Source organism: Liolophura sinensis, chromosome 9, assembly GCF_032854445.1.
Source record: "Liolophura sinensis isolate JHLJ2023 chromosome 9, CUHK_Ljap_v2, whole genome shotgun sequence".
Taxonomy (NCBI): domain Eukaryota; kingdom Metazoa; phylum Mollusca; class Polyplacophora; order Chitonida; family Chitonidae; genus Liolophura; species Liolophura sinensis.
In genome coordinates, this window is record NC_088303.1 from 33,617,341 (window position 1) to 33,633,758 (window position 16,418).

General features: G+C 38.4%; 1 protein-coding gene across 1 annotated transcript; it reads right to left on the minus strand.

The window, feature by feature from the left end:
• Positions 1-8,759: 8,759 nt before the first annotated feature.
• On the minus strand, positions 8,760-14,837 carry LOC135475803 (homeobox protein unc-4-like). Its single transcript, XM_064755743.1, has 4 exons — positions 14,591-14,837; positions 12,995-13,182; positions 9,151-9,406; positions 8,760-8,935 (listed from the first exon to the last, which is right to left on the minus strand). Exons 1-4 carry the CDS (start codon positions 14,835-14,837, stop codon positions 8,760-8,762), a joined length of 867 nt encoding a protein of 288 aa, XP_064611813.1.
• Positions 14,838-16,418: the final 1,581 nt, after the last annotated feature.

The following is a 16,418-nucleotide window of genomic DNA, read 5'->3' on the forward strand; positions in this document are numbered from 1 at the left end:
GCTGTTTTTAAATTGTTCCGCCATTACACTTAGAATAAATCGTGAGTTTAGGATTTTGGTGATGATTTTGATGTTCTTGTTCACAAGACAACATAGATCAGCCGCTTCTTACACTTGGAATCGTGAAGAATGTTTGAGGTACATGTACACAAGTCTCAACCCATTCATCTGTAACCTATTTAACAGGAAAACCATTTCACATACCAGTATTATATAAACTGAATTAATGAAATAGTGATATCGATAAGCACACATAATAATATTTGGCCTGTATAAACAAATCTACTGCAGACTCAGCTGATGGCCGCTATGTGTCTGTGTGTTATAATCGACTTATCACAGGTCAATTACGGCTTAGGAATCAGTTGTTCAAAAGTGATGTAAGATTGATACGTCTGGAATTACCTGTGGAGAGCGTTAACGTATTGTGTTCACCTGTCATATTTTTATTTGTGTTCAATGCCATACTCAAACATTTTTCTTTCATACGATGACTTTCAGTTATTGTTGGAGGAGACGGGAGTGACAGAGATAAACCACCGACCTATGGCAAGTTACCTTAATTCACTCCATGTGACATACAGATGTGTACACGGTATTATTTCGTGGAAGACAAATGGACTTCAATTAAGGATCGAAACATTACGCAAAGCAGCCCCCCCCCCCCTCCAGTCTTTCACCGACCCCTTATTGTCACCAAGCTCCCATGATCAGTGGGATCTGGGAAATCCAAAATTCTCTGGGATTGAACAGCTGGGATTGAACTTACGCCGCCATTGTCTAATGGCTATCGAAAGACAAGTCTCTTAAACGCTCTGCTATGCTCGACCCACTCAAAGAATACATATACGTCTAATTGGAACGCTCATACACTATTGAACAATATGTCTCAGAATGCATAGTTTCAGCTGTGATATATCAACTGCAGTGACAAAAAACATAAATGTGAGCAGAGTTTGAGTTGATCTGTTTTCTTTAGGTTCCGCTTAAAAGTATCTACCTGCCCAAATGTGGGACAAAAATCCGCTCCCAACGCCAGTCTGTGGAATGTAAATCGGTTCAGGCCAGTCTTTGTATATCTATTATACAACTATTGCAGATATATTGATTTTGTTACGCGAGGTCCTTGGTTTAAGCTGTCGATAAGCTTTGACAGGCTGTGAAGGTCAGGTAGCGGTTTTTGGTCGACAATGATATATAGGTTTATATGAATGCGTTATAATATCCCGTTATTTAAACAGTGCCCGTGATAAGAATGTAGTCCGTGTGTTAAGCCTACCACAGATTAACGGTATCAGTAAACGTTTAAATGCCGATTAATCTCCTTCTAAACACATCAGGCGCTCATTAACCTCTAACCTCTGAATTAAAACCACCATGGAATCGGCTTTGTGAAAATATTTCACAACAGACTCTAAACTACGGAGAGAAATAAGTTTTCTTGCCTGGAGAAAAGACTTATTCCATTATTATACCAATTACCCCATATCGACAGTAATGTTTTTGTATATAGGTTTTCGGTGTTAGTTATAAGTGTTCAAATCAGTTTGCACATCCAGCTAATCCATGATCAACTGGTCCAGGAGTTCAACAATTAAGGCACTTGCATGTGAGTAATCTTCTTGGCAAGGCCAAATAAATGGGTTGAAGCACACAGTAAACGTAGTTCTTTTTGCGGTCGATTAATTCATTCAATTCTGTACCGTGTATAGTTATCGCCTATGGTCCCAAGCCTAGTCCCACAGGAATAGATGATCTATTTACATGATACAAACAGAGGAGACAAAGACTTCTGCATATCGAGAGTAAAACCAGAGCAGTGACAGGGAGAAAGTTGACAAATTGTCACGCGTATCACCGGTGAAATCCGGTCTCCAGGTTTTGCCAGTTTACCCCAGTTAGGGTTTTATTCTAACTGTTCATGTTAATACTGAAAAAGCAGCAACAGAAAAAAAAATTGTTCAAAGAACCTGTAGTCTCATACCAAGTGCACAGGTTATGTAAAATGTTTTGCTGTATTTAATTAACGGGAAAAAAGTCAAAAAAGGTCTTCAGGTGGACTGGATTGTTTCAGTTATCTTTGTTATAGTGAATTTAGAGTCTCAGTCGCCCGTTATACTTTAACGGCAAACAACTTACCTTACATCCTAAACGTGTGTAGAAGTCTATACATTGTTAACATGTTTAAATGTTCAGCTGGGCTGCATCCAATTCATTAAAGTTTCACATCACATAAAAGTATACGTTTACTTTTGTAATATAAAGTTTCAACATTTATCGTGGTAAACATTTATCACTCACGAGTAAACTTTTACTGAAAAATTTACTCAAAAATGTGCAGTCAAGATTTGTTGTCTTCACTGATAAATGCCGCAGAATCTACCAGCATGGGTTGAAAACACACATTCGTATGCCAACCGTCAACCAATAAAGACACTCCAGGTCAATAATCACAAGGCCAATTCCCCATACGACATATAACACAAACCACCAAAGAAAGACTATAGTCCTATTTTGCTTTAGGAAAATATAATTTAAACAACACAAGCGTCTTACGTGGCCAAATGTGAACGTTCAGTCGTTGGACAGTGCGATACATCTGGGCCTGAACATGGACATGTTTACTGTTACTGTTATTTTCGCGATGTGAAAGTAAAAATACCTTAGTTCACCTTACAACTGTGGAATGTTTACTGGAAAACGTAAACGTTTACACAATGTGTGTAAAAAAATACACTTTAGTCACTAAACTTGGTCTAAGAATTTTGACAGTGCAATATTGAGTGAGGATCATTTCTTTATTCCAGGCTGAACATCATTGTTTGTTTTTCCTTTTTTTGCCCGGTTGCTTAATTGACATGTGTATCAAAGCAGACATAAAACAGAAATAAGAGATCATTGTCTCTGATGGTCTACAACAAGCCGAAAACTTGTCAATATCATGCTCTGTGTATAGCACCTTTAGGAAAATATACGATACCCACAAGGTGGTACACAAGAATTACCATAGAAGAGTTCTACCAAATTTTCGAAAAAAGGTCTTATCTTAAATAATAGGTGTGTTATTTGTAATGCCGAATTTATCTACCAGATAAGACGGCGGGAAAAGGCTGCCGTGAAGCGGTTATATGCCTCCATATATACTGACGTGGTTATAAATAACATGTACTTGATTGTTGTTTATTGCCACAATCCGGCATTTTTCATTTATAGGGTGGCGGTCAGTTTTATGGGTGAAAGGAACGAGGAATGTTAACCACCAACCTTTGGTGCCGAACAGATATGGACACCATGTTGTTGGAAGAAAAATGGTCTTCAACGAACGTTAGACTGTGACAGACTGTCATGGCCTCACAAACTGTGAAAGCGGGGAAATATAGACGAAGAGTATAAGCTTTCATGTCCTGCGCTGGTCAGGCTGCAGTTGACCGGTTTGAGATCATTGCGATTAGATACCTATGTGTTGTGTCTTATTTATATCAAAACTAATTGCAATTATCTCAAATGTGTCAACTGTTGCCATTTATACCACTCAGCAGCATGTTAACTAGACGGTGTCGTCATTATACAGTTCCTTCCATATGAAAACGTAATCGAATATCACACAGGTCCATTTACATGTTTTTTTTCTTGACCTGTAAGATTAAAAGCGCTTCTGATTAATGAAATATCTTACACTGATTTTGTATACTTTTAAATCGATGTTAGCGTTATTTTTTAAAATATCACCCATTAAGGCCGCACATCCTAAATTTCTCCACAACGCATAAACTCCCCCCTAAACCATCTTTTAGGTAACCTTGTCTCGGCGAGTTTTTTCGGGAAGCCGATCATTTCATGGCGAATTACCTCCATTGTGTAAATCAAAATATGCGATGGTCATTAACATATGGTATCAAGATATGGTCAGTTTTCCACGGAGTATTTTGCAACTAAACGGAGTAATTACAGAGAATTTACTTCATCCAGTTCACTAGATAGTTGTGGGCAGGGGCATCATTTGTTAACACATTCATGGGCTATTGTCAAGTTTTTAAGGCGGTCGGCGAGATCACAAGGCGAAGAATCCAACATTCGTCACAGGTGAGTAAGCAATTGTTACCTGCTCGTAACCCCTTCCGCCCCTTTGTACCTACCACACCTGGATATCGTATACAAACGGGTATTTATCTCAAGGAATGGCTTACATAATCACGTTAAGGGAGTCGACATTATACCTATCATAATACCATGCCTATATATTATGTACATCTCACTGACGCATCATAGGGAGCCATGGTTCTAACCGGGTATCAATGATCAAACAAAGCTGAAACAATCAACCCCAGGTGTACAAAGGTAACGTTATACCATGGTAGGTGGATGCACAGTGAAGTGAAAACCGTCTCATCGGTTGACCCCATGGAGGAGACCGCAGATAGCTTGCTGTTCAGACACAGAGAACTAAACAAACCCCACCCTAGCCCGTCGTGAAATAATGATTGTACATAATAAATGTGAATTCTGGTAAAGAAGAAAAAAACACTGATAAAACGTCATAAGCTTCTATTACGCTATAATGCTTATTTTATGATTTTTCCATGTACACCAATATCTGTAACAGAGATAAAGGAATTTGAATTCTAAGCATATCGATTTCTAATAAATAGAATTTTACAATTGTTTGCATTTGAAGGTGATCAGTTCGAATACAACACAATATACGGCAGTTCTTCTTTAGTATGATACCCGATTTCTCCTAAAAAATCTCGAATGGAATCATTTGCAAACTAAAATAAGCCTAAAATAAGATTTCACAGAAGAAAAATGGTTTTCCTGTTGCATTTACTCTACATTTGACAGAATCATTCTCTGTGAAAAAAATGTGTTCATAATGTCAACGTGGAACACTAAAATAATGGTGTAAGGTCATCATGACATTAAAATAGTGTTGTAAGATCACCAGGGCATTAAAATAGTGTTGTAAGACCACCAGGACATTAAAATAGTGGTGTAAGGTCACCAGGGCATTAAAATAGTGATGTAAGGTCACCACTGCATTAAAATATTGGCGTAAGGTCACCATGGCATTAAAATGGTGGTGTAAGGTCACCATGACATTAAAATAGTGGTGTAAAGGCCAACAGGGCATCCAAATAGCGGTGTAAGGTTACCAAGACACTAAAATAATAGTGTAAGGTCACCGGGACATTGAAATAATGGTGAGTCACTAAGAGAATGAAAATAGAGGTGTAAGGTCACCATGACATTGAAATAATGGTGTAAGGTCACTGTGACCATGACATTGAAATAATGGTGTAAGGTCACTGTGACATTGAAATAAGACAACTTCAAAACATTAAAACTTCTTTCTAAGATCACATTAAGGCCACTTTCTAACACGTGTATGTCGCAGTTTGAGTAATTCTAGACCAGTAGTGTATTGACATCGGTGAAGTTTTGTTACATAATTATGTTTAAGCTATGGTGCTAAGGGGCGTGTAACTGGCCACTATTTATAAATGGCCTCAAACATTAAATATTTGCTATAAGGTCACCATGCATATTTATTTTATCCTCCTATACAAAATCGTATCCAGACTTAAGTCATTTTCCTGACACAGTTTCATTGGAAAATTACTCTTCTTTTACATTTTACCTTAATATAATGGGATTACCATAAAAATATTAAATAATGCTTTTAAAATTCCATTCATCTTTATTTCATTATCATGCATACAATGTCATTGTAACACAAATGCATAAGTAATCAGACTATGTAATCAGTGCCGTTTATTGTTGGTTTTACATCACACCCATATACATATAAGTAACTGTAGAATAAGACTTTCAGCTGTCGCCTCTTTAAAATTAAGAGCAAAACTTCGGAAGTTTTATTAAAATTCTCTAGGGGCTTATGACGTTTTATCAGTTTTTTTTTCTTCTTTACCAGAATTCACATTTATTATGTACAATCATTATTTCACGACGGGCTGGGGTGGGGTTTGCTTAGTTCTCCGTATCTCTCATAATTTTTTTATTTATGCACTCAAAAAAATAACCTGTTGATTTTATCACAAAGTCTGTTGCCTGAGTCCCGCAAGAATGTACTCTGTTCTTATAACATAATATTCTGTCATATTCAACATAATGTTCTTTTCTAGTCTGATAGAATCGTTTTGTTGATTTAATAGAATATATGTGTTATATTTAAACGAATAATCTGATGCAGGAGCAGAACACATTCTGGCATCACCCACACAACAGACTTTCCATTAAATTTAACAGATTATTTTTCTGAGTGTATATGATTGTTGTTTAACGTCGTGCTCAAGAATATTTCACGTATAGTCAGTAGTCAGGTTTATGGGCGGGAGAAAGAGGTGTACCCGAAGTAAAATATTTGTTAACATGTAACAAGTGTTATAATTTTGAATACGGCATGTGAGAACTAACAAAACAATCCATAATTCGTATCAATAAAACATAAGCTGTGTCAACTGATGGCCTTGATCAATCTCTCACAATTTACACAAGTTAGTTTGATATTTATTTTATTTGATTATTTCACTTGTACGAAAACCGGGTAGACATCGGGGGGTAACCATTGACCAGCCGCAGATTGCTGCAGTTCTTTCCACGTAGTTTGATAAAATACGAGATTACAGCATGGAGCGTTGAACGAGCTGGGGTTTTATTCAAGCTGTTCACGTAAACGCTTAAACGGTAGGAACGTACAGGCCCCCTTGCACCACGGATTTAAGTAAACGTTACTAAGAAAAATGCAGTTATATTAACTGCCAATTATTAGACGTCACTGATGTACTCAAGGTACTCAAATTGCCGTGACGTCATCACATTTGACATTTACCTGAAAACAATGCAAAGGGCTAATGCAGGTCTCAGGCATACCTAGTCTAGAAATCCTGGTTTATGCAGGGATACAATATGAAAGACTACAGAATAGACAGTTAAACCAGCGCAGCGGCCACAGTGTTCAATGCTCGGTTGGTAGAGCGCCCGCTTCAAGGGGCGGTAGATGCAGGGTAAATCCTGGGTCAGGTCGCATCGAAGACCTTGAAAGAGGAAATTGTACTTTCCTCGCTTTGCGTTCATCATTAAGGGGATAGTGCAGCGACTGGTTGATCCGGATCAGTATAATGGATCGGTTTTGGCCGCTTACTTGCCTTCGGTATGTCGTCTCAGTGAAGCAGCACTAGATGAAAGAGTGGTGGAAATCCGTTCTGCAAGAAGTAGGCACACTACATGCACTCTAACGATTCCTCCGTTGCCAAATGACCGAAAAAATGGTTGAGTACGACGTTAAACCTTACGCATTTACTCACTCAATCACTGTTAAATATGGCAAATGGTAACATTAAATCCGGCCTCTTCTTTGTCAATTTAGCTCAGGCTTTTATTCTAACTGTTCATGTGAGTGGTCAAATAATAGCAACTTCCATGTTTACTAGCACCACTGCTTAAGCAGATTTAGGTCAAACAAAGACAGTGATGTTAACTGCAGTTTATTAGATGTCAATCATTTTTCTGAAACGACTCGAAATGCTGCACGCTCATCAAATTCAATGAACATTTACGTGAAAACAGTGTCAAGGACAGGACCTCGCCCATCAGCAGAATTTCGGTTTCCTGAGTATAAAAGACTATAGTATGCAGAGTAAAATCAGAACAGCCAGTGTAACAGGTGAGGACGCCAAATCTTTGGTTTACAGAAATCTGCATCGACTGCTGATGTTGTGGTCGCGTGTTCATTTGTCACTCATATTTAAAACAAATTATATGATGATTCTTACACTGGTGTTTGAGGGACACTTCAGCAAGTCCGTTCACTTTAATTACATGAATACAACAAGAAATGCTCTTCTGGTTTAAAGCAAAGAGAGTTCGCCAAGATATGAGCAGCTTTCAGTTTCTATCATAGTTTGTGATTCGGTTTGATTGCTGTTTGTGTTCGTTGATGTTTTATAAGATTTTACTTATTAAATGGCGGTCAGGTTTATTGGAGGAGAAATGCGGGCAGCAAACACTGCCGCACCTAGCCATGTACTCGGCAGACTCCCTGACTTTAGGCAGTAGCCAAAGGACCGACTCGACGACTAGGCCACTGAAATTGCGCACACTGTGAACTATGGCGGGTTTCCTCTGGTTTTCTAACTTGCCTGCTCACGTGCGGATACGGATATGAAGTCAAGGAAACACTGATATAAACAATTTAAAAATCATTTTATTTACAAGTGAGATCTTTTTATGTCCTGAGTCCTACATAGATGTGACAGATATACACATATATGTGGATAGATTTATACAAAGCTTTTATCAGGACGAACATATTTCACACAATCTCAGTCAAAAATGAGCATTTCATAAATAAATTTTCATATATACTTAACATTTATATACAAAGAATGAAAACGATAAAATTCTGCAGCACTTAACAGGTGTAAATCATGAAACAACAATTATGTTCAAAGACGCCATCAGATGGCGCTGCACCAAAACACCGTCTGTTGTACCAAAATTCCACATTCTGGTGTTTGCGTTTTAAATGATTTCGTGTCTCACAGACGCATGGCGCTTGAGAACGTCAAGACTTCTGTATGCCTCACTCTATGGCGTAGCGATCTGTAAGGTGATGTTTACAGTTCATGAGTAACTTGACACCGGGGAATGTGCATGTTTTCTTGTATACATTGCACGGTGAATGAAATGCGTACATGTTAATTTCATACAGCAGTTTTTCATGCGTTAGACTTTTTTCATTAAGATGGTGACGTAGATTCCGGCCTTGACCTTGTAGCTGTACTTTCGCTCAAACCAGCTTCCCTCTCGCGAGTTCGAGCGGTGAGCCTCTCCAGGTAATCGCGTGCGTATGTTTCATAGTGCTTTACGGGAGGTATCTCTGGGTGAAGATTTGGAGCCTGCATCTGTATATCACCTGTAAACAAGATTAAATGTCATTATAAGTAAAATATTTATTAGCAGCCTTCCAAAACCAAATAAGCAACAACAACAACAATTACATTTTCAAGAATGAAAGGAAGGAAGACTCCATGACTGAAAATTAAATCTGACTGATTGATCTAGCCTACATGTATTTCTAAAGACTGACTAATTGATTAACAGATATGGTGTCGAAGAGAGGCTGGATACCTTTAAACAAAGCTGTCGTCGTTGTATCTGGATAGATGACTGGAGAGATAGGAAACATTGGAGGCATCATGGCAGGAAAACGCGGGAGCCAGGGGTAGAGAGCGGGCCTCAACATCGAAAACTGCTGGGGAATGGAGGTAATGGCGGGTGGAACCATGGCAACTTGTGGCGGAACCTGGTGTCGCCAAATGTCGAACATGCGCACTATGCTCTTCTCTTGCTTCCGCCATTTTGCTCTTCGGTTTTGAAACCATACCTGTACAACAAGGAAAAATCATTTATGAAATCATTGTTTAAACATGGAGGCTAACCAAACCTCCCATCTCTGTTTCAGTTCAAAATAGGATATTTGTCTTAACGCAAGTATGGACATACATGGTATTCCCCACCCCTCCCAGAGAAATATAATGAGACATGCTCTTGAGTAAATCTAGGCCGTGCCCAGTATCTTTTACGTGACTACAAGTGATCAGACTAAGGTTTTAAAGCACTAAAGGTTTAAATGATTCATCTATGAATGAATTTGAAGGTATCAATGAATTACAGAAGTTAAACTCTCTATATACAAGCAAGCTACCGGGTTAATTCTTTTATTGACGCCGCAGGATGCGGGTGCTTTAATCTTCTCAGTCTCTCGGTTTAATCTCTATTTATATCAAATACAATGCAAATTCATAAGAAGTTAGACCACCTTGCTTTAACAGAACACCCTTTTTATGAGATCCTTACAAAACAAGCTTCATGATACCACTCTTCGAGGTGTAATCTCCATTTTCTTTGTGGTGTGCTATTCTATGTGTACAAACATGTGTGTCTCGAGTGCTTGCCGTTACGTAATGTTACATAAACAGCTGGATAGCTACCATGTGCCGAGACCCTACATGTATAATACATACCACATCACTGACAAATATGATCAGGATTGTACGGGTCTTGTAATGAGGTACAACAGCAGTTATATCTGCGTATCTTATGGCCGAACAAATGCTAATTTCTAAAAGTGTTCAGGTCGAACATTCTTCACCCAGACAACAAGCTTAATATTTCCGATCTTCTCTGCCAAACCTTCTAAAGTTTATGTTTATTTTTGCTCATTAAATGGACATAGCACCGATTCTATGGCAGCGTCTTGTTTGGCAAACTGTTTCAACGCAAAATCGCGCCAGTTATTGTGGTCAATATTCCAGAATATACGTTCACAATAAAGAAAACGACAGATGTTTTTCCTTTATTTATGCTGATTACCTAAAGTGAACATAAAAAAAACAATTATAAAGGACACAGTTACCGCAGAAAAATATGTAAAAAAATTTTATAAAGTTTTGAAAGCCGAGAAGATAAAGTTCAGCATTGGGGATGTGGCACTGACGGACATTTCTCTCCGAGTAGACTCCGTTGTAGAAGCCCTTATAAACTAGGCCAATCACTAGTGCTGAAAGCGTCACGTGATAATTGGTTGCCACGTGAAGAAACCTGTTGATTGTCAGTGTGGTTTTTTTTACATTGGATACACAGATATCGATGCAATAAATTAGATTTTGCGGTTAGTTTAAGTGTTAAACTGAAGCAATTTGGACCACACATTTATGAGAAGGGAACTGAGAACTGCTGCCCGTGTCATAATGCGTATGTGTTGGGCAGGACACCGCAGTAACTTGTCAGGGTGAGCTGGCAAGTAAACCACCTGGGGAGAGTCACTGTTTGAAGAAAAATATTGTGACTTTGCATTAGCAAAGTCAGCTTTATTACGAAAACATCTTCCCAAAATCTGAATGAAAGAGTCTGAATGAATCAGAAGGTCCTGCTTTGTTCGGTAAATTCCCTGAAGTCTGTACAGCCAGCTAAGTCTAAGGCTTACACCGATTCAGGACGAGGACGAGCAGGACCGTTCAAACACGACGCTTGTGTCCCACGAACATCGCGTTTTTGTTTGTATTTTCTCAGTGTGACATTGTTTAATAGAGATGGTACAAGAGAGCTCCTAGATTTTGTGACGTCACTCTAGATAGCTATAACATGGCAAAATGGCTTCATCAAATAAGTGGCTGGTACTGACGACTGTTTGCTATTTGTTTTGCTGATTATTGGCGTAGAATTTTTTTAAAGAAGAATACTTCTTTATAAATAAATTCAACTTTAGTGGCTTTATGTTCACTTTTATCAATCATTATACCTTAATGATTTCCACGCGAGCAGATTTAAACAGGAATTGCTTGCAGGCGAAATTGGTCAGTATCCTTGTTCAGAGACCCTTTCTCCCAACTGACAGACGAAATTGTGCAAGTTCAATTCAAGCTTTAAATTAGCTATTTTCAAGAATAACATATGTCCCCTTTGTACCTGTGCGCAATTCTCCGTGCGATCGGAATAGTGATTTCCGTTTGATCTCCCCGCCGGTCGGAGGTGTGTCTTTGTCGCGATAAATCTTGTCATTCTACAAGTTCAGACTGATCATAACTCAATGAACACCTATCATTGCCTATCATTTTTGGATGAACGGACAGAGTCTGTTCACCAATCACTAGAAAATTGTTTGCTAATCACGTCGAAGTAAAGCTAAAATTTGGCCTTTAGAAAGACGGGCCTCTGTACGAGAGACTTCTCTTACAACGTTTTTGATGACAATGGGATTGTTTGTTGCGGGACTGCGGGGTGTCAGTGTTTTCGCCGCTATTTCGTACCCTGAAGGGACACTCTCGCCTCCGCACAATGTGACCACAACTCGAGACGTCGGGCGGGTTTGGGGGTCTCCGTGGGGAGTGCGTGTGTGCTATACTTTATCAATTCTCACATCAATGAATCTCAGGACTCCTGTCAATAGGAGACTTTGTTTGTCATGTCTTTTTTTGAAAATCGAACGCAAACTCGTCAACAATGGAGGTTTATCGGACAAACAACCGCCCCAATCATTAGCTAGAAATGAACCCGCACTTGTACGAGTGGGCACCATTCAAATCGCCTAGCCCGGAGGAGCTTCTTTCCATTCATGTTGCCCTTTTGAATTTTGCCACGCTCGCCCGTCAAATTAGCCGGGCGTGTTTCTCCAAAGGACCGTGGATAATTAACAAAGGGATTATCGTAAAGAAAGCGTTATTCGAGAGATTAAAGGAGACAACTAAAAGTGACGAAAGAAGCTACCCGAGGGTGTAAATAAATGAACTGGCTTGAGAAAGCCAAAGGCAGCCATGTTAGCTGAACAAAACTTGTCTGTTCCCACTATAACATTCTCGTCTGTAAACTGTGAAATCTGGTCGTCTGCGATAAGTCAATGTTGTCCAGAACAATCGCCAAACAAACATAATTCTAACTGGCCAAATTTAATAACATCTAATATATGCTATTTTTACTAATTTTTGTTTTTGAGGGAAGTCACGCCAAAAACTACACTGCAAATTTTCGAAGATGCGTAGCAATGACAAAAAAAAGAAAAAAAGAAAAAACCAAAACAAAAACACTGAGTGCTAAACAATAAAAAGAACAGAAACGTGTTTAGCCCGATTCAGGTATATATTATCTTTCACTGGTGATTTCTGTTTCAAACGCATGATGTGAATTTATTCATCTCGCCATTATGGTTTTAGTCGCATGTGCTTGTTTTTATTACATTCTCTAATGGAGAAAATATATAACATGCAGTTGAAAAATTATTACAAAATTGCAAATTATTGAAAAGGGTTGCATGTGGTTGGGGGAGGGACAGACAATTCAAATACATTTAATACCATATTGGTCTCATTTACTCTATTTTTAGAATTCTCGTATATATCCGCTACTCCAGTTCTTAATTAATATGCCTAAAGCTTACAAAATGTTAATAAGTCCTGGTGGTAAGAGGAGAATTTACCTGTACTCTGGCCTCGGTGAGGTCCACTTTCTCGGCGATTTGCTCTCTGAGTGTACAATCAGGGTAATGTGTGTGCTGGAACACAGCCTCTAACTCCCTCAACTGCTCCGACGAAAAAGTTGTTCGGTTTCGACGCTGCTTTTTTGAATTTCCGTACACATCATCGTCATACTGAAACTCGTCTTTTTCTAAACAGAAAAACGGATTGTTATTAGTATAAATCCAAGTTTTACATTCACTGATTCTACAGCCCAAATTTATCTTGTTGACTGGGAAGCATTTTACTAACGGTAAGTGTATACAGGAAAAATCGTCGTGTTCTACAAGTACATAAATATCGCACCTACGCGTTTTGCAGAGGGGAAGTTTTAAAAATTTGGGTCTTTTAAAAATTGAAAAAAAAAGTTAACCTTAAATCAGTTTTATTGTATTTTACTGACTGGTTCAAAATACACATTATTACAGGCTGTTGTTCATTTTGGCATTTCAACCTACTAACATATACCTTTGCCCCCTTATACCTGTACATGAGTAAAATAAGATTGTATATTTCGAATACCATATGTGTTTAACCCGATAAAACGTTAAAGTATGGATATGCAATTATTATTAATCTGATTAGAGATTAATTTCATGATCCACATATCCTTTAGAGTTGAAAAAAGATTAATATATTCGTGAATTGAGCAAATGATCAATCCTCTAAAACTTACCCATATTACGGTAATATTACAATATGATTAATTACACTTTGTACACGAACAATTATAAAAGTCACCCTTTATAGATCAAGGATGTAAGCATTATTAATTCTAGTGGATTATATTAGTGATATTCCTAAGCTAAAATAGGATTTATTAAAGTATAATTCGATTGATAAACAATGTTAAGGCGGGCACTGCCTTCAAGTTTTCTCCTCCTACCAATGAGTAGTCAAATCATGACCTGTCGTAAAATATTCGTGTGTTTTAACTCCGTTAATTAAACGATAGATTTGTGCCATGTTAGTTTGGACTCTTACCTGATATATACATTTCTATGCTATAGATGTTCAGTCATTGTTTAATATACGATTTTGTGTTTTAAACAAAGAAGTATATTACTCCAAAGCTTCTAATTCATGGGATATCCTATCTACCCCTTTTGGTCAGTATACTTGTAACTGTATCAAGAATACACAGTTTTTCTTTTTTTCACATTGTTAGTACATCGAATGATCAAAATTACCTTCCAAACAACTCTGAAAGAAGTGTAATTTTTTGCTTTCTGCACGACTAATATGTGCCCTAAAAATGAGAAGAATTGCAGTATTTTTGTACTTGCCATAAAATATATTAAAAACAGGAAGATCTCTACACAGATTTCACAAAATGAATTTCTTTACAATTTGACCACGCGCTAGTCATTGCTAAGATCGATACGATTCAATCGTGTGAAAAAATTTGACCGTTACGCGTAAACAGGATAGGTGAGTCCAAACTGATAAAACCGTGAAACGCATGCCATGCATCTTAAGACATCATAAAATCTAAACAATATACGAATTTCAAACAGTAATAGTTTTACATTTCAATTTAATATGCGTCTAATTCTTACCGTCACTGTCCCTGGCACCATCGTCTAATTCGTCGTCACCATCGTTTTGGTTGTCCGTGTCATCGACCACATTTATTTCTTCATCCTCCTCCGTTGTTGTTTGATGTCCGTGACGAGGAAGTGGCCTAACAACCTCGTCCATTAGAGCCGGATTCCAGATCTCTCTAGGGCGGGTATGATTTCGCTCCAATCTCAATCCCGGAGATCCGGAACCACTCCATGAGGAAGGAGAACTTTGCCTATCCATCTTAATAAAGTTTGCTTGCTAAAGCAAATCCCAGCAAAGGCAAGATGTCAACTGTTAGGAATGTACTGATGATTCGTTTGCAAAATGTTCCAGGGCTATCAAATGGAATTTACCTGAAGATTTCTAAGCAGAGAGCGATGATATCATCAAGCATAAGAAACCATCGATGTATAGATGTTTGAAAACTTTGAGTCCGCGTTCTGCAACAGTTGCCTAAAGAATCAGGTGATCTGAAGAAACTGTCCAAATATATCGTCTCTGGAGAGCACGTGGGGTTGAACACCTATGTCCCGCGTCGGATCAGAACTCTCAAGGCGGTCCCGAAACTTTTTGGTGTTAACCCAAGGGCCAATCATTTGCTCTTTAAGCTGATATTCTCTTGTATAATCCGTACCTGTAAGTCCCTATGCATTGTCAGGTATCCTAAACAATCCACTCACAAGGCGATAGGTGTATAATAAACTGCCCACCGCGCGCTCAGTGGCTTAATCTTCTCCGACCCCATTGTCCACGGCCACTGACCAGACGTCCACTGACCAGTGACTGGACAATGTCCGAGAGAGCCTTCCCTCCAGGCAGGGGCCTTCTTGGTTAAGCCGATTAGCTCCGCGGTTCCCTCAGGCTTAGCAGAAAAGACTGGTACGTACGTTTTGGATTAAATCCGTTTTGTTTGAATTCCTGGCCTACCTTTTAAGATTTCTATCGGTAATAAGTCTGAATTGACCTATCCTCGCGGTTAGCTTAATAAACTTCGAACAGGACTTGATCAACTTGGTAAACACGACTAATATGTTTTCTAACTTGATTTACTCATGGAATATTGCTCACCAAAATATGATTAATAAAGCAAGCACCTTTAGGTCTAGAAGCGTTGACAACTATTCACAACGAAGTCTGATGGACCTGTAATAATCTTGATTGTATAAAAAACACACGAGATAGTTAAAGGGATATGTCCCAGTATAATGCATGGAATTTCACAACTCCTATTTAAAAAAAACTTTGACATTTTGAGCCCTTAATATGGATGAAAAAAAATAAGGAAATTTCAATATCGGTAATGAAAATGATTTTTACATATTTGATCTTGTCAAGTGCAATGTGGCTATGGCAAAAATTTTCTCTCGATATACGAAGATCAGAAAATAAGCAAATAAGCACGTCACTCAAAAAATATGGCGGAAAGAACAATTTTTGAAGTAATATAGCCACGAAACTACAATATTCGGCAAAATAATATATGTTTGATCCTTTACGTAAGTATTCTATTTCATAAAGCAGCTATACATCTTTCTTACAGACAATTTCAAAGTCTGAACAACACTACGCTAGTATGGAGCCAGTAATGAAAACAGAAATGACATTTTTTAAAATTATATTGACATATTTCTCTACTGTAAAGTATCTATATCACTTGTCCCTCCCTAGTTAGAGAGCGACAGTAAATCACCTGCTGATGTTGTGACCGGAGACAGGCGCAGACCACGCCCGGCCGCCGCAGGGGCACCGGGGACAAGGAAACTCGCAGATGAAAATCTTGCTGACATTTCCCGTGCCATATAGCTTTGATTCTTTAATCAC